The following is a 17993-nucleotide window of genomic DNA, read 5'->3' as shown; positions in this document are numbered from 1 at the left end:
TAGTTGTGTGGAATAGTAGACATACAGTAGACAGTGCACTCGCTGTTTCTCTCTGTCTCTTTGACACATCATTTTACCTGATAGTCCTAGCTGGCAGAAAAATAACCACATAACCCAGGCTGGCCTTGAGTGCACACGCCCCGCCTCTGGACTCATGACATTACAAGCATATATCACTGTGCCTGGGTGTAGCTATTTCTTGGATGAATGAATTGTCACTATTTACCTCAATACCAGTGTATTTGCTTGGTGTTTGGTCACTAGGGTAATGGGATAATCTGTGTCCAATGTTTTGCCTTGTACCTGATTTATTTAACCAATTCAAAGAAGGCAAGTGGATCATCAGCTTTAGGCATTAGATACTGTGTGTTGCCACAGAGTGTATATTATGCTAAACAAGTTATGTTGTGGTGCAGGACATTTTTGGTATCAGACCAACTATAGTTTCCTGACTGCAAATTGATTAAGAAAGGTATAAGTCAGTGGCTCTTAACCTTGGCTTCAGACAAGACCACTCAGTCGGAATTGCCAAGGGTGGTACCAAAGCGTGTATTCAGAAACCTTCTTGGAGGATTCTAAAGCACAGGCAGCGTTGAGAACCAGAGACTCCAGGGTGTTGTTCAGTCCATTAGACTTGATTTCTGACAAAGCTTAAACGCCTTTATTTGATCTCTTATTATGTTCACATAAGTTTGCAAACTGACAATCCCATATTGTGAGGCAATGAGAATGAAGTGCTCTTTCTCTTCTGGATCTCACTGCCTTGGGTGGTGAGTCATTCCACGTTTGCCAAGAGTTGCCTTGAAGCAACTCATCTGTCACTAATGCATGGATATAGTAAACAAGTCAAGTCGGTTAAAGAGAGCAGTATCACAAACAGTCCAGAATAACTCTTCCAGTCATTTATATGAAATACAAGATTTGAATACTTAACGAAAAATTCACTGACAGGAATCACAGGAGAATGTAGCCCGGATTGAAGGTCTGCAGCCATTTTCAACATACGTGATTCAGATAGCTGTGAAGAACTATTATTCTGATCCTTTAGAACATCTCTCTCTGGGAAAAGAGATTCAAGGAAAAACTAAAAGTGGAGGTGAGTTGTGGGTTGTGGGTTTCTAATTTGGACTTCTTTTTTTTTTTTTTTAACTTGAGTATTTCTTATATACATTTCGAGTGTTATTCCCTTTCCTGGTTTCCGGGCAAACATCCCCCTCCCCCTCCCCTTCTTTATGGGTGTTCCCCTCCCCATCCTCCCCCCATTGCCGCCCTCCCCCAACAATCACGTTCACTGGGGGTTCAGTCTTAGCAGGACCCAGGGCTTCCCCTTCCATTGGTGCTCTTACTAGGATATTCATTGCTACCTATGAGGTCAGAGTCCAGGGTCAGTCCATGTATAGTCTTTAGGTAGTGGCTTAGTCCCTGGAAGCTCTGGTTGCTTGGCATTGTTGTACATATGGGGTCTCAAGCCCCTTCAAGCTCTTCCAGTTCTTTCTCTGATTCCTTCAACGGGGGTCCTGTTCTCAATTCAGTGGTTTGCTGCTGGCATACGCCTCTGTGTTTGTTGTATTCTGGCTGTGTCTCTCAGGAGAGATCTACATCCAGCTCCTGTCGGCCTGCACTTCTATGCTTCATCCATCTTGTCTAATTGGATGGCTGTATATGCATGGGCCACATGTGGGTCAGGCTCTGAATGGGTGTTCCTTCTGTGTCTGTTTTAATCTTTGCCCCTCTATTCCCTACCAAGGGTATTCTTGTTCTCCTTTTAAAGAAGGAGTGAAGCATTCACATTTTGATCATCCGTCTTGAGTTTCGTTTGTTCTAGGCATCTAGGGTAATTCAAGCACTTGGGCTAATAGCCACTTATCAATGAGTGCATACCATGTGTGTTTTTCTGTGATTGGGTTAGCTCACTCAGGATGACCATTTGCCTACGAATTTCATAAAGTCATTGTTTTGATAGCTGAGTAATATTCCATTGTGTAGATGTACCACATTTTCTGTATCCATTCCTCTGTTGAAGGGCATCTGGGTTCTTTCCAGCTTCTGGCTATTATAAATAAGGCTGCGATGAACATAGTGCAGCACGTGTCTTTTTTATATGTTGGGGCATCTTTTGGGTATATGCCCAAGAGAGGTATAGCTGGATCCTCAGGCAGTTCAATGTCCAATTTTCTGAGGAACCTCCAGACTGATTTCCAGAATGGTTGTACCAGTCTGCAATCCCACCAACAATGGAGGAGTGTTCCTCTTTCTCTGCATCCTCGCCAGCATCTGCTGTCACCTGAGTTTTTGATCTTAGCCATTCTCACTGGTGTGAGGTGAAATCTCAGGGTTGTTTTGATTTGCACTTCCCTTATGACTAAAGATGTTGAACATTTCTTTAGGTGTTTCTCAGCCATTCGGCATTCCTCAGCTGTGAATTCTTTGTTTAGCTCTGAACCCCATTTTTTAATAGGGTTATTTGTCTCCCTGCGGTCTAACTTCTTGAGTTCTTTGTATATTTTGGATATAAGGCCTCTATCTGTTGTAGGATTGGTAAAGATCTTTTCCCAATCTGTTGGTTGCCGTTTTGTCCTAACCACAGTGTCCTTTGCCTTACAGAAGCTTTGCAGTTTTATGAGATCCCATTTGTCCATTCTTGATCTTAGAGCATAAGCCATTGGTGTTTTGTTCAGGAAATTTTCTCCAGTGCCCATGTGTTCGAGATGCTGCCCTAGTTTTTCTTCTATTAGTTTGAGTGTATCTGGTTTGATGTGGAGGTCCTTGATCCACTTGGACTTAAGCTTTGAACAGGGTGATAAGCATGGATCGATCTGCATTCTTCTACATGTTGACCTCCAGTTGAACCAGCACCATTTGCTGAAAATGCTATCTTTTTTCCATTTGATGGTTTTGGCACCTTTGTCAAAAATCAAGTGACCATAGGTGTGTGGGTTCATTTCTGGGTCTTCAATTCTGTTCCATTGGTCTACCTGTCTGTCTCTGTACCAATACCATGCAGTTTTTATCACTATTGCTCTGTAATAGTGCTTGAGTGCAGGGATTCCCCCTGAAGTCTTTTTATTGTTGAGGATAGCTTTAGCTATCCTGGGTTTTTTGTTATTCCAGATGAATTTGCAAATTGTTCTGTCTAACTCTTTGAAGAATTGGATTGGTATTTTGATGGGGATTGCATTGAATCTGTAGATTGCTTTTGGTAAAATGGCCATTTTTACTATATTAATCCTGCCAATCCATGAGCATGGGAGATCTTTCCATCTTCTGAGGTCTTCTTCAATTTCTTTCCTCAGTGTCTTGAAGTTCTTATTGTACAGATCTTTTACTTGCTTGGTTAAAGTCACACCGAGGTACTTTATATTATTTGGGTCTATTATGAAGGGTGTCGTTTCCCTAATTTCTTTCTCGGCTTGTTTCTCTTTTGTATAGAGGAAGGCAACTGATTTATTTGAGTTAATTTTATACCCAGCCACTTTGCTGAAGTTGTTTATCAGCTTTAGTAGTTCTCTGGTGGAACTTTTGGGATCACTTAAATATACTATCATGTCATCTGCAAATAGTGATATTTTGACCTCTTCTTTTCCGATCTGTATCCCTTTGATCTCCTTTTGTTGTCTGATTGCTCTGGCTAGAACTTCAAGAACTATATTGAATAAGTAGGGAGAGAGTGGGCAGCCTTGTCTAGTCCCTGATTTTAGTGGGATTGCTTCAAGTTTCTCTCCATTTAGTTTAATGTTAGCAACTGGTTTGCTGTATATGGCTTTTACTATGTTTAGGTATGGGCCTTGAATTCCTATTCTTTCCAGGACTTTTATCATGAAGGGGTGTTGAATTTTGTCAAATGCTTTCTCAGCATCTAATGAAATGATCATGTGGTTCTGTTCTTTCAGTTTGTTTATATGATGGATCACGTTGATGGTTTTCCGTATATTAAACCATCCCTGCATGCCTGGGATGAAGCCTACTTGATCATGGTGGATGATTGTTTTGATGTGCTCTTGAATTCGGTTTGCCAGAATTTTATTGAGTATTTTTGCGTCGATATTCATAAGGGAAATTGGTCTGAAGTTCTCTTTCTTTGTTGTGTCTTTGTGTGGTTTAGGTATAAGAGTAATTGTGGCTTCGTAGAAGGAATTCGGTAGGGCTCCATCTGTTTCAATTTTGTGGAATAGTTTGGATAATATTGGTATGAGGTCTTCTATGAAGGTTTGATAGAATTCTGCACTAAACCCGTCTGGACCTGGGCTCTTTTTGGTTGGGAGACCTTTAATGACTGCTTCTATTTCCTTAGGAGTTATGGGGTTGTTTAACTGGTTTATCTGTTCCTGATTTAACTTCGATACCTGGTATCTGTCTAGGAAATTGTCCATTTCCTGAAGATTTTCAAATTTTGTTGAATATAGGTTTTTATAGTAAGATCTGATGATTTTTTGAATTTCCTCTGAATCTGTAGTTATGTCTCCCTTTTCATTTCTGATTTTGTTAATTTGGACGCACTCTCTGGGTCCTCTCGTTAGTCTGGCTAAGGGTTTATCTATCTTGTTGATTTTCTCAAAGAACCAACTTTTGGTTCTGTTGATTCTTTCTATGGTCCTTTTTGTTTCTACTGGGTTGATTTCAGCTCTGAGTTTGATTATTTCCTGCCTTCTACTCCTCCTGGGTGTATTTGCTTCTTTTTGTTCTAGAGCTTTTAGGTGTGCTGTCAAGCTGCTGACATATGCTCTTTCCTGTTTCTTTCTGCAGGCACTCAGCGCTATGAGTTTTCCTCTTAGCACAGCTTTCATTGTGTCCCATAAGTTTGAGTATGTTGTATCTTCATTTTCATTAAATTCTAAAAAGTTTTTAATTTCTTTCTTTATTTCTTCCTTGACCAGGTTATCATTGAGTAGAGCATTGTTCAATTTCCACGTATATGTGGGCATTCTTCCCTTATTGTTATTGAAGACCAGTTTTAGGCCGTGGTGGTCCGATAGCACGCATGGGATTATTTCTATCTTTCTGTACCTGTTGAGGCCCATTTTTTGACCAATTATATGGTCAATTTTGGAGAAAGTACCATGAGGAGCTGAGAAGAAGGTATATCCTTTTGCTTTAGGGTAGAATGTTCTATAAATATCCGTTAAGTCCATTTGGCTCATGACTTCTCTTAGTCTGTCGACATCACTGTTTAATTTCTGTTTCCATGATCTGTCCATTGATGAGAGTGGGCTGTTGAAATCTCCCACTATTATTGTGTGAGGTCCAATGTGTGTTTTGAGCTTTAGTAAGGTTTCTTTTACGTATGTAGGTGCCCTTGTATTTGGGGCATAGATATTTAGGATTGAGAGTTCATCTTGGTGGATTTTTCCTTTGATGAATATGAAGTGTCCTTCCTTATCTTTTTTGATGACTTTTAGTTGGAAATTGATTTTATTTGATATTAGAATGGCTACTCCAGCTTGCTTCTTCTGACCATTTGCTTGGAAAGTTGTTTTCCAGCCTTTCACTCTGAGGTAGTGTCTGTCTTTGTCTCTGAGGTGTGTTTCCTGTAGGCAGCAGAATGCAGGGTCCTCGTTGTGTATCCAGTTTGTTTTCTATGTCTTTTTATTGGGGAGTTGAGGCCATTGATATTGAATGATATTAAGGAATAGTGATTATTGTTTCCCTTAATATTCATATTTGGATGTGAGGTTATGTTTGTGTGCTTTCATTCTCTTTGTTTTGTTGCCAAGACGATTAGTTTCTTGCTTCTTCTAGGGTATAGCTTGCCTCCTTATGTTGGCCTTTACCATTTATTATCCTTTGTAGTGCTGGATTTGTAGAAAGATATTGTGTAAATTTGGTTTTGTCATGGAATATCTTGGTTTCTCCATCAATGTTAATTGAGAGTTTTGCTGGATACAGTAACCTGGGCTGGCATTTGTGTTCTCTTAGGGTCTGTATGACATCAATCCAGGATCTTCTGGCCTTCATAGTTTCTGGCGAGAAGTCTGGTGTGATTCTGATAGGTCTCCCTTTATATGTTACTTGACCTTTTTCCCTTACTGCTTTTAATATTCTTTCTTTATTTTGTGCGTTTGGTGTTTTGACAATTATGTGACGGGAGGTGTTTCTTTTCTGGTCCAATCTATTTGGAGTTCTGTAGGCTTCTTGTATGTCTATGGGTATCTCTTTTTTTAGGTTAGGGAAGTTTTCTTCTATGATTTTGTTGAAGATATTTACTGGTCCTTTGAGCTGGGAGTCTTCACTCTCTTCTATACCTATTATCCTTAGGTTTGATCTTCTCATTGAGTCCTGGATTTCCTGTATGTTTTGGACCAGTAGCTTTTTCCGCTTTACATTATCTTTGACAGTTGAGTCAATGATTTCTATGGAATCTTCTGCTCCTGATATTCTCTCTTCCATCTCTTGTATTCTGTTGGTGAAGCTTGTATCTACAGCTCCTTGTCTCTTCTTTTGGTTTTCTATATCCAGGGTTGTTTCCATGTGTTCTTTCTTGATTGCTTCTATTTCCATTTTTAATTCCTTCAACTGTTTGATTGTGTTTTCCTGGAATTCTTTCAGGGATTTTTGCGATTCCTCTCTGTAGGCTTCTACTTGTTTATTAATGTTTTCCTGTGTCTCTCTAACGGAGTTCTTCACGTCTTTCTTGAAGTCCTCCAGCATCATGATCAAATATGATTTTGAAACTAGATCTTGCTTTTCTGGTGTGTTTGGATATTCCGTGTTTGCTTTGGTGGGAGAATTAGGCTCCGATGATGCCATATAGTCTTGGTTTCTGTTGCTTGGGTTCCTGCGCTTGCCTCTCGCCATCAGATTATCTCTAGTGTTACTTTGTTCTGCTATTTCTGACAGTGGCTAGACTGTCCTATAAGCCTGTATGTCAGGAGTGCTGTAGACCTGTTTTCCTGTTTTCTTTCAGCCAGTTATGGGGACAGAGTGTTCTGCTTTCGGGCGTGTAGTTTTTCCTATCTACAGGCCTTCAGCTGTTCCTGTGGGCCTGTGTCTGGTGTTCAGCAGGCAGGTCACTTGCAGCAGAAAAGTTGGTCTTACCTGTGGTCCCGAGGCTCACGTTTGCTCGTGGGGTGCTGCCTACGACCTCTCCTCGGAGGCAGCAACCAGGAAGATCTGTGCCGCTCTTTCTGGGAGCCTCCGTGCACCAGGGTTCCAGATGGTGTTTGGTGTTTTCCTCTGGCGTCAGAGATGTGTGCAGAGTGCAGTCTCTTCTGGTTTCCCAGGCATGTCTGCCTCTCTGTAGGTTTAGCTCTCCCTCCCATGGGATTTGGGTGCAGAGAACTGTTTATCCGGTCTGTCCCTTTAGGTTCCGGCGGTGTCTCAGGCGCAGGGGTCCTGCCGCTCCTTGCCCTCCCCTACGGGAACCCAGAGGCCGTATACAGTTTCCTCTTGGGCCAGGGATGTGGGCAGGGGTGGGCAGTGTTGGTGGTCTCTTCTGCTCTGCACCCTCAGGAGTGCCCACCTGACCAGGCGGTGAGGTCTCTCTCCCACGGGGTCTGGAAGCAGAGAGCTGCTGCGGGCCGGGATCTGCGGGTTTGGGACTCCCGGTAAACACCCTAGTTTGGACTTCTATGATACGTGTGATACCCATGTCTGTATTTTTTATCTGAGCACTAAGTAATCACCATTATGGGGCTGCTTAAAGTTCAATAAGAACTGCGAACTCTGGGAAAACACCTTAGTGACTCGACCCTGGCTCTAACCCTTGAGAAGGTAAGCCATCTCATTTGATGTCAATTGACCAAGAAACACATGCTTTGGTCCTGCCACGCAGTGTCACTCTCTTCCCATGTCATCAGAGGTTTCTGCACATGTGGCAAGATGGGAAAGCAAGATATAATGGGAAATGTTGCCCTGTACCTTGGGGTTTGGAGTCATGAAGCCTCACGGTCTTCAAAGGAGTAGATTGAGACTCTGAAGGCTGGAAATCATTTCTTTCAGCTGTTTCTGATGGTTGTCATAAAGCTCTCTCGAATTTCACAGTTCATCACTGCCTGTAGACTTGAGCTGGGGTCAGAGAATGATTTGGTCATTAGGCAAAAATAGACAACGTCTTTTCAGGCAGCCTGCTCACTTCCCATTATGTAAGTGGCCAACTTTCCTTTGGACCTCCACAACTCGTTCTGCTCACATGACAGCACTGTTCCTCAACTGACTCTCTTGATTCTTTCCACCACCTAGTGTTGTTGCAATATCCCTTATCCTTTGATGCTATTTATTTCAGTGCCCGGGGCAGTTTGTCATATCAATGCAACTGTGCTGTCGGACACCAGTCTTCTTGTATTCTGGACAGAATCGCATAAACCAAACGGACCCAAAGAGTTAGTCCGCTATCAGTTGGTTATGTCATACCTGGCTCCGATTCCTGAGACTCCTCTAAGACAGGACGAATTTCCAAGCGCCAGGCTTTCTCTACTTGTCACTAAACTCTCTGGTGGACAACAATATGTGCTGAAGGTATTAAGTGTCCTGGGCACTTTTAATTTCCATATTCAAGCTCATGTTCTAAGAAGACTAAGGTACTCTTTTCTTCCTATTTATTTTAACAAAAAGATCCTTGCCTGCCACTCAGAGGAAATGTGGTGTACTGAGAGTCATCCTGTCAGTGTCAACATGTTTGACACACCGGAGAAACCTTCTGCCTTGGTTCCAGAGAACACTAGTCTGCTGTTGGATTGGAAGGCTCCGTCTAACGCTAACCTCACCAGATTTTGGTTTGAACTCCAGAAGGTAGACTTTTGATGCAAATCCCTATTTTACAATCTGCAGTAAGCTGGGAAGATGTTTTGCGTGACTAGAATGTTCTCTTATCTAAAGCAACAGTGCTTGCCAACATTCACTGACTCAGATTGAGAAGCAGTAAATTATCCAGGTAGAGTTCTGTCCAAAACAGAATTCATAGTTCAGTTTGCTCTGAAAAGATGGCAGTGTGGTTCTTGAGTTTGATCCATGAGACCCACGAAGAAGGAGAGAACCTGTTCTCACACGTTTTCCTGTGATTTTTAGACACAAGTCTTGCTACATGAGTATCTCCACTCCAACCCCCTCTCACATTAAATAAATGTAATAAAATTTTGATTTTCAGAGGACTCACATAGGGGCTGGGGAGATAGCTCAGGACTTAAGAGTACTCACTGACTCCTATTCCAGAGAACCCAATTCAATTCCCACATGACATGTCCTAGGGGATCCAACTCCCTCTTCTGGCCTCCAAAGAGAACCAGTAACATACATGGTGTATGGACATAGATTCAGGCCAACTACCCCTACCCACAAAATTATAAGAACCTCTATAAAACTGTATAAGTCATCTTACTAAGGTTATAAAACATTATTAATAAACTTGATTTATATGTTTTAAAACAATTGGGTATTGCTTATGAAAAATATATAAACCAACTAGCCAAAGGCCAAAACCTTGCTTAGAAGTGTGCTTTCAACATTAAGTAAGGTGCAGAATCAGAAGAGAATGAAGGGTAAAGTTGCATTACTCCCAAACTAGTTTGATACGAATACATGAAGTTTAAAATGTTTCTTTACTCAGAATTCCTCACGATTTACTAAATCAACACCCAAATGGACTTTTAAGATGCCAGTTAACTGGACCATGTATAGGAAATTCACATTGACTTTCACAGTGGTGCACCAAGAATAGATTATTAAGATTTTGCAATTGCTGTCTGTCATTCTTTTTTTTTAATTTTTTTAAAGATTTATTTATTTATTGTATATAAGTATTCTGTAGCTGTCTTCAGACGCACCAGAAGAGGGCATCAGATCTCATTACAGATAGTTGTGAGCCACCATGTGGTTGCTGGGAATTGAACTCAGGACCTCTGGAAGAGCAGTCAGTGCTCTTAGCCGCTGAGCCATCTCTCCAGCCTCCAAGGCTTAGTTGTGCACACGTCTGGGGTTTACAGGCTTATGCTGACACATTTGTAAAGACTGTTTAAGACTGTCTTGTTTTGAGGTTGCTTAAAGCACATTAGAACTGTAGAGATCTCACTTTTTCTTTAAAAGTGAAATTGTTCCCTTTTTCCTTATTGTTTTTAAAACAAAACATAATTTCATACATGAAAGTTATTATATATATTGGCTGCATTCACACCATTCCCCTCTCTTACCTCCTCCCACTTCCTCTTGACAATTTCTCGGGATATTTCCTATTTTGACCTCATCGCTCTGCCACTTACCCCCTCCCTCTGGAAATCCCTTCCCAAAATGTCCTTCTCCTACTTCCGTGTTTATCTTAGAAACCTGCTGAGTCTAAGCAGAGTTAATTTCTTGTACACAGTGTGGGGCTATTCACTGGATTGTGGTCAACTTACCTGTCTCTACCCTTGAAGAAAAATAGCTCCTTTCCCCCAGCAGCCATTAATTATGAGTAGCACATCAGCTAGGGAGGGATCCCAAGTGTCCCTTCCCCTCCGTGCTCATGTGCTGACAGTATGACCCTGTTCTTATTCAATCCCTTCTACTACCCTCTGTGTCTGTCTCGAGTCCCTTCCTCTCCAACAATCACTGTTGTGTTAGAATGGTGGCTTGTATCCAGACAGATCACACCAGGCCGGCACAGTTCCACGGGAGAGGTTTACTTGGGGAGAAGGGAAAAAGAGAAAAGGACAAAGAGGGTGTGATGATGAAGAATAAGAAGGAAAGAGAGTGAAGGTTGGGGGGGTCTGCCTTTCATTTGGGCCATGATGTAATCACACACACTGCTGTGCACAGGTAAGAGTGGGAGGGTGAAAGCCTGGAATGTATGGTGATTGCCATGGCAACAGGTGTGCTTGCTCCGGTCCTTGTCACCTATGGGTGACGTCATCACTGGATTTGGAGGCTGTAGGCTCCGATGCAAAAATAACTACCTCTGTTTTTTATGTCACATACATTCTGCTGTTTCCTTAAAATTTCTCCTGCCCATCTCATGGCCCCTTTTCTCTTTGAAGTTTTAAGATAAATTTTTGCTCTTTTTTCTCTTTTTGAATAAAACTGAGGAAATAGAGCATCAAGTACTGAGTATTGAGTGTGTAGCATTTATTTTTTTATATTTTATTTATTTATTATAAATAATGAGTACACTGTAGCTGTCTTCAGACACACCAGAAGAGGGCATTGGATCCCATTACAGATGGTTGTGAGCCACCATGTGGTTGCTGGGATTTGAACTCAGGACCTCTGGAAGAGCAGTTGGTGCTCTTAACCACTGAGCCATCTCTCCAGCCCTTATTGTTCTCTTTTGAACTTACTTAGATGAGCTTAATTCAGTTTAGTGTGAAGTCAAGGGGGGAGGATGCTAGTGTCGCTTCTCAGATTGGAGAAGATGTAAGGGATAACGATGCATAGGTACACTTCACAGTACGTTGGACAGATTCTACAACGAGTCATATGTCACCAGCCGGGACATGCCTGCGAAGAAGAGCCCCAGGCTGACACACCCCTAGAACAGCACTACTCGGGTGGTGTCCGTGGAAGGAGCATGAGTCATTAAGTCAACCATCCCGTTCTTCATAGTCTGGGGAGGACAGCAGATAGAGCCCTCCTGGTCCAGTCCTTATGACATCAAGGAAGTTCTTTTATCGCTACACTTTCTCTGTCTACCTACTTTTTTTTCAGTACAGATCCATCATGGGCCACATTGAGAGACGCTACTTGGGTGTGTGGTAATACACACCTTTAATTATAGCATGTGGAAGGAGGAGGTAGGAGGATCATGACTTTGAGACCATCCTGGTTTGTGCACATCAAGACTCTGCTTCTGAAAAACTATGTCATAAAGCCGACAGTAGTCCTTTCTGTATGTGGGACCATTTGTAGTACAGGAGCTGGAACAGAACGGGAGGCTCTGCCTCTGAACGGTGGGAAGATGACCTCCACCTGGAAGCTCCATCCCTTTTGAGCAACCTGAACTTGTCTTTTAATGACAAAATTGCTGGCAATGATCCCATAAACCCACATTGGGGGCTCTTGGAGGATGAGCAGTGAGGGGAGACAGAGATCCTCTTGAATTAAACTTCTCTTTGTAAATGGTAGAACAACATGATACAATTTGGCATTGTGACACAATTTCCATGCCTGTAAAATAAAGACATCAGAACATAAGCTGAGGGTTTATTTGTTCGTCTTGAGACAAAGCCTTATCCAGCCCACGATAGTCTTGAATTTTTATATAGCTGAAGATAACCGTGGACCTTGAACTTCTGATTCTTCCTTCTGTCCCGCCTTCTGCATGCTAGGATTAGTGTGCACACCTCGCTTGGACTGTGCAGTCGAGGAGGTACCAGTGCATCCTTAGGATCTTTCACTTCTTCCCCTCTCTGAGAAGCAACACGAGCATCCTCTTCCCCCGGACTTTACACTGAACTGCATTAAGCTTATTTAAGTAAGTCCGAAAGAAAACAATCCTTCAACATTTCTAGTGGAGCCTTAGTTTTATAAGGTCACCATGTCAAATAGGCAAATCACTAAACCAGTTTCAATGTAAAAAGAAATGTGTACAACAGGTAAGCCCTTTACCGGCTTAGCTACACCCCAGGCTCCAAGCTATTTTTTTTTTAAATTTATATCCTGAACTACATAGATTTTTAAAAAATATCTAAAAAGTGTATATAAGCGAACATACTCCATTTAAAATTAGAGGAAAATAATTTTACTTTGGCTTGTTTTCAAAGAAATCTATTAATTTACTTTTTGGTTTTCTGCTGAAGCTATGTATTTCCAAAGGTTTTTTTTTTTTTTTTTTTTTTTTTTAAAGATCTGTTTATTTATGAGTACACTGTCACTCTCTTCAGACACACCAGAAGAGGGCATCAGATCCTATTACAGATGGTTGTGAGCCACCATGTGGTTGCTGAGAATTGAACTCAGGACCTCTGGAAGAGCAGTCAGTGCTCTTAACCACTGAGCCATCTCTCCAGCCCCCCAAAGTTTTGATCTATAAGACACTATAGGCTTGACACCTTCCAAAACTGCACAGGCAGCCATTCAATATTTCTTGAGTAGCCTTCACCCCTGCCCTTGTTAGCTTCTGACAAGGGGATGATTCCAACTTCCTGCAATTTTTTTCTGGGATAGCCAAGGGATAGCTCCCCAGTTGGTCTGCCCAGAACACTCACTACTGCAGTGAGGCCATTCAGATGCCAGTTTTCCAGCAAGTGTTCTCCATAGCCATCTTGCCTGAATTTTAGGAGCTGCACTGATGCTGTAGACTGCTGAGTCCTTTAGTCCAGTCACTAAAGGTAATTTATACACCATACAGTTAAGAAAGCAGGTCCTAACTAGTTAAAGACTTTAGCTGCAAGTAAAATCTACCCCCCATCTCTCTCTCTCTCCCCTCCCCGCTCTCTATCCTGCCCTCTCTTCACCTTTCCCTCCCTCTTACACACACTCATTCAGTTCGAATATACATCGCACTGAATGGCCTGCTCCATTGAGCCATTTCATTATATGTCAGTGGGACTGACATATTCACGAGTTTAGTGTAGGCAATGCCTTGAGTAATGTTTCTGCTGCTTACTACTTTATTCCCTCTCTCCTCTCCAGGCCTCCATTTTTGTAACATGGTGGTCTGCCTCCTGAGATTGCAATGGAAGATGTTCCTAACTTTATTAGAAACTAATGCAAAGTGCCTATCGATGGTATGATATGACTTCATGAGGGCTGAATGAAAAAGGAGGTGCAGAGGAAAGGTTATTTATGGAAACTGACCTTCGGAAATGCTCCCAAGGAAAAGACACTAGGAATGCTTGACAAAATGCCACATCCTTTGTCTTTCTCATTTATATACAAGAACAATAAACAACAAAACAACACACACACACACACACACACACACACACACACAACACTCGACATTGTCAAGTAATGATTTTTAAGGACCTAAATAGATAGATTTTTTAAATTAATTATTTTATTTATTTATATTCCAAATGTTGCCCCCTCCCGGTTCCCTCTCTCAGAGTTCTTCACTCCATCCCCCTCTCCTTTGTCTCTGAGAAGCTGCTTTCCACCCCACCCCCACATCCCCTTTCCCTAGGGCACCTCAAGTCTCTACAGGATCAGATGCATTCTCTCCCACTGAGAACAGATAAGGCTACATATGTATGTGCGAGTGTGTGTGTGGGAGGAGGGTTACGGACCAGCAAATGTATGTTCTTTGGTTGGTGGCTTAGTCTCTGGGAGCTCTGAGGGATCTGGGTTGGTCAATACTGTTAGGTTTTCTGTGGGATTGCTGTCCCCTTCAGCTCCTTCAATCCTTCCCCTAACTCTTCCATAGGAGTCAAATAGAAAGATTTTTAAAATGTAATTTCACACAGAAAAGAAGCTTCACTTAGTTGAACTTAAAGACTGTCAGATGTGGAATGGGAAGGAGAGTTCCTGTACTTAATGTCTAACCTGTATAGGATCTGTGCATGGTGGGTCAGAGTTTTTCTTCCTGGAGGACTTTAGGTTCCTAGGAATGTATGTAAAACATGGCTAGCACATATCTGAAGACAACATTACAGGAAAATACTACATGCTTTGGCTTGTCGGTGGACGCCAGCAAAGAATCAAAACATGAAACAATGACTTTAAAATGAATAAGTCCCTGGAATCGAGACTCTCCTTGTATGAGTGCATCCTTGTTTCTCCGTTGTGACTCCCACTCTTAGCCATTCCACCTCAACACGAATGTCCACATCTAGGGAGAGCAGCATGCCTCAGCTCTGAATCTTTCCCATTGAACATACTTAGGGACGCTCCACCTTGCACTCATTATAACCCGACATAAGAAACAAGGGGGCTATATGTGATGAGGGTAGTGATTGGAACTAAACGCCATAAAGAAGTTCTTACTTTTAATGTAAATACATTTATTTAACTTTTAATCAAGCTCTGCATCCAAGAGTTTCTGAAAAGAATGAAAATCTTAGTTATACTTCTCTTTCCAGTGGAAGTATAGTGAGTTTTACCATGTCAAGGCTTCATGCAGCCAAGGTCCAGTTTATGTCTGTAACATCGCAAATCTGCAGCCTTACACTCCTTATAACATCCGAGTGGTGGTGGTCTATACGACAGGAGAAAATAGCTCCTCGATTCCCGAGAGCTTCAAGACAAAAGGTAGGTGTTAGCATATATTGTTAGTATGGATTATTAGCTAATATACTAATATATATATGTGTAATGCAAACATCTTTGCTCTTTTCTCATCCCTTAATTCTACCAATCACATTCTAGAAGCACACTTTTTTAAACAAAATAACTATTTTTCATATATGTTTTGTCTGAATATATATATGTGTGTGTGTGTACCTGTCTGTGTAACTGGAGATGTTACCAGGATCCAATGTTAGAAGAGTGTTGAATCTCCTAGAACTGTAGTTACAGATGGCTATGCGCCACCATGTGGGTACTGGGAACAGAAAGTGAGTCCTCTACATGACTAGCACATGCCCTTAATCTCTAAGCCACCTCTGCTATCCTGAAAGTCATTACTCTGTAGCACAGGTGAATAAACCGGAGAGACAGGAGTCATTACAGGAAGGAGCAAGAACATACTGGCTAGGGTTTGTAGGATCCTGAGTTGGGCAGAACTATTTCTTCTTTTGGTTTTCTGAGATCCTCTCTAGCTATTGTTTTGCAGCAAGAACTATATAAAATAGGGTAGCTGGATGCCCAAGAAATAGGTACAAATAAAATTTATAGTCCAAATGCTAAAATGAAGAAACAGAGACTGGAGAGATGGCTCAGAGGTTAAGAGCACTGACTGCTCTTCCCGAGGTCCCAAGTTCAATTCCCAGCAACCACGTGGTGGCTCACAACCATCTGTAATGAGATCTGATGCCCTCTTCTGGTGTGTCTGAAGACAATTACAACATACTCATATACATAAAATAAATAAACCTTAATCAAACAAACAAACAAAAACAAACCAAGCCAAGCCCTACAATTCTATTCAATTAAGATTCTGATGACCGTAAGTCCAGGTTGATTCCTAAAAAATTAGAGGGCCAAAGGTTCCAAAAGTATGACTGTTATTAAATTTGTATTTGTCACTTATTTTGTGTGGAGATAAGAGATATGATTAGTGTTCTCATTAAGTAGGCAACCCATCATTAATGAAAGGTCCAAATATTCACGTAAAAATATGTGCTTCGGGACTGGGGAGAGAACAGTAGCAGCAAAGTGCTTGCCAGGTAAGTGTGAGGATCTGGGTTCAGTTTCCAGAACCTGAACCAAACATCTGGATGTGTTAGAGTGTTTGTAATCCCAGGGATGGCAGGTAGGCACCAGTAGATCTCTGGGATTGCTGGAGTAGCCAGCCTAGTCCAGTGAATGAACACCGAACCACCGAAAGATTCTCTCAAAAAAAAAAATGCGGGTGGTGACTGAAGACCAAAACTTGAGGTTGGCCTGTGGCTTCCATATAAATAAGCAAATGTACACACGCGCGCGCACACACACACACACACACACACACACACACACACACACACACACGGCATTTCTATCAGAATATTTCTTTAAAACATTTATCGTCTTGGGTTGGGGATTTAGCTCAGTGGTAGAGTGCTTGCCTAGCAAGCGCAAGGCCCTGGGTTCGGTCCCCAGCTCCGAAAAAAAGGAAAAAAGAGGAAAAAAAATTGATCGTCTTTAGAGTATTCCAGAGAAAGAAAACCAATGCCAAATATTTTGTGCTACCAATCAATTCTCTCTCTCTTTTTTTTCCCCCTATAAAGCTGGAGTCCCAAGCAAACCAGGGATTCCTAAGTTACTAGAAGGGAGTAAAAATTCAATCCAGTGGGAAAAAGCCGAAGATAACGGGAACAGATTGATGTACTACACCCTGGAGGTCAGGTACGTGTCAACTGTGCCCTCCAGGTCAGATATGTATCAACCAGCCTCACAAGAATTAAGCAGGCAGTTCCAAGGTGGTCAAAAACAATAATCCTGTCAAAGTACATTTGTATAGAAAAATGAATCTTTATGGATTTTTGTATGTTTCTCCATGTTTGTTTTTACCCATTTCCTAAAGTCAGCCTTGACCTTCTAATTACAACACACACCAGGTCACCCTCAGACATTTGCCACTGCTCATTCAAACTTCACAGAAACCGCTCCCTCAGAGTTGACGCAACAGACGTTTGCTTAACATCCACTCTGCTTAAGAAGTGGGCAGACATTTGGAGTCAGACAATGAGTGCCCATAAACTGATACATTTTGTTTTAGCAAGGGTGAATGTGCTTAGGTGAAAAGTGGCAAAAAGATAGGTATTTTTTTTAGGATCTGAAAGGAAGGAGACGGCTGAAACGATGTGAGGTCAGCAGATCTGTGGACCTTTCTGTCTGATGTCACCAGATGAGTCTGTTTCCAAGGACCGAGACTGTGTTGTCGCCTAAAGCCAGCAGCTGAGAAGCATGTGTACCTCCCGACCCAGCCAGTTTTCAGAGTTCAGTGAGGGAACTGGCCCAGAAGGACTGACCTCAAGCCAGCCTGAGGGGAGAAATCCAAATTCCAAACACTCCCCTCACGGGACTATGAAGCCATCTTTAAGAGGTTCCAAGGACAGAAGTCACTTCCATAATTATAGTCCTGGCAACCTGAGCCTTAGGTCTATTTTTGCTTCATCTTTACCCTGGCATCCCCAGAACCTCAGAAAATTTCTTGCTCATATTAGGAAATTCCTTGGGCTACATTTTTTTTTGTCACAATTTTCAAGAAATATTTTGTCACTGTTTTTCACATGTTTAAGAACTAGCTTGGTGGCCTTTGACAATAACGGTGTGTGACATGCAGGCCGCAACTTTATCCTTGCTTGGACTCTGTAGTGCGTTCCCCTCAGTAAGACCTTAAATGTGGAATTTTACCTAAATAGTTTGCATAGCCTGGCCCTGGGGCTCCATTATGGGTATTATCATGTTGGTACTATAGCACAGGAGGAAGTGAGGTCATGTGATTATCTCTAAGTCCTATCTTGGGAAAGGAGCCGTTAGTGAGACTCTAGTCTCTTTTCACCACCCAC

General features: G+C 41.9%; 1 protein-coding gene across 6 annotated transcripts in view; it reads left to right on the top strand.

The window, feature by feature from the left end:
* Ros1 (ROS proto-oncogene 1, receptor tyrosine kinase) overlaps positions 1-17993 on the top strand; it is a 151348-nt gene that overhangs the window by 98316 nt on the left and 35039 nt on the right. For all 6 annotated transcript variants that reach the window (XM_008772862.4, XM_039098447.2, XM_039098445.2 and 3 more), the window contains 5 exon segments: positions 952-1096; positions 8219-8451; positions 8548-8724; positions 14922-15090; positions 16710-16827. In XM_008772862.4, the coding sequence (XP_008771084.1) occupies positions 952-1096; positions 8219-8451; positions 8548-8724; positions 14922-15090; positions 16710-16827 (842 nt within the window).

This window comes from Rattus norvegicus, chromosome 20, assembly GCF_036323735.1.
Source record: "Rattus norvegicus strain BN/NHsdMcwi chromosome 20, GRCr8, whole genome shotgun sequence".
NCBI classification, from domain to species: domain Eukaryota; kingdom Metazoa; phylum Chordata; class Mammalia; order Rodentia; family Muridae; genus Rattus; species Rattus norvegicus.
This window is presented reverse-complemented; position numbering and strand designations above follow the sequence as displayed.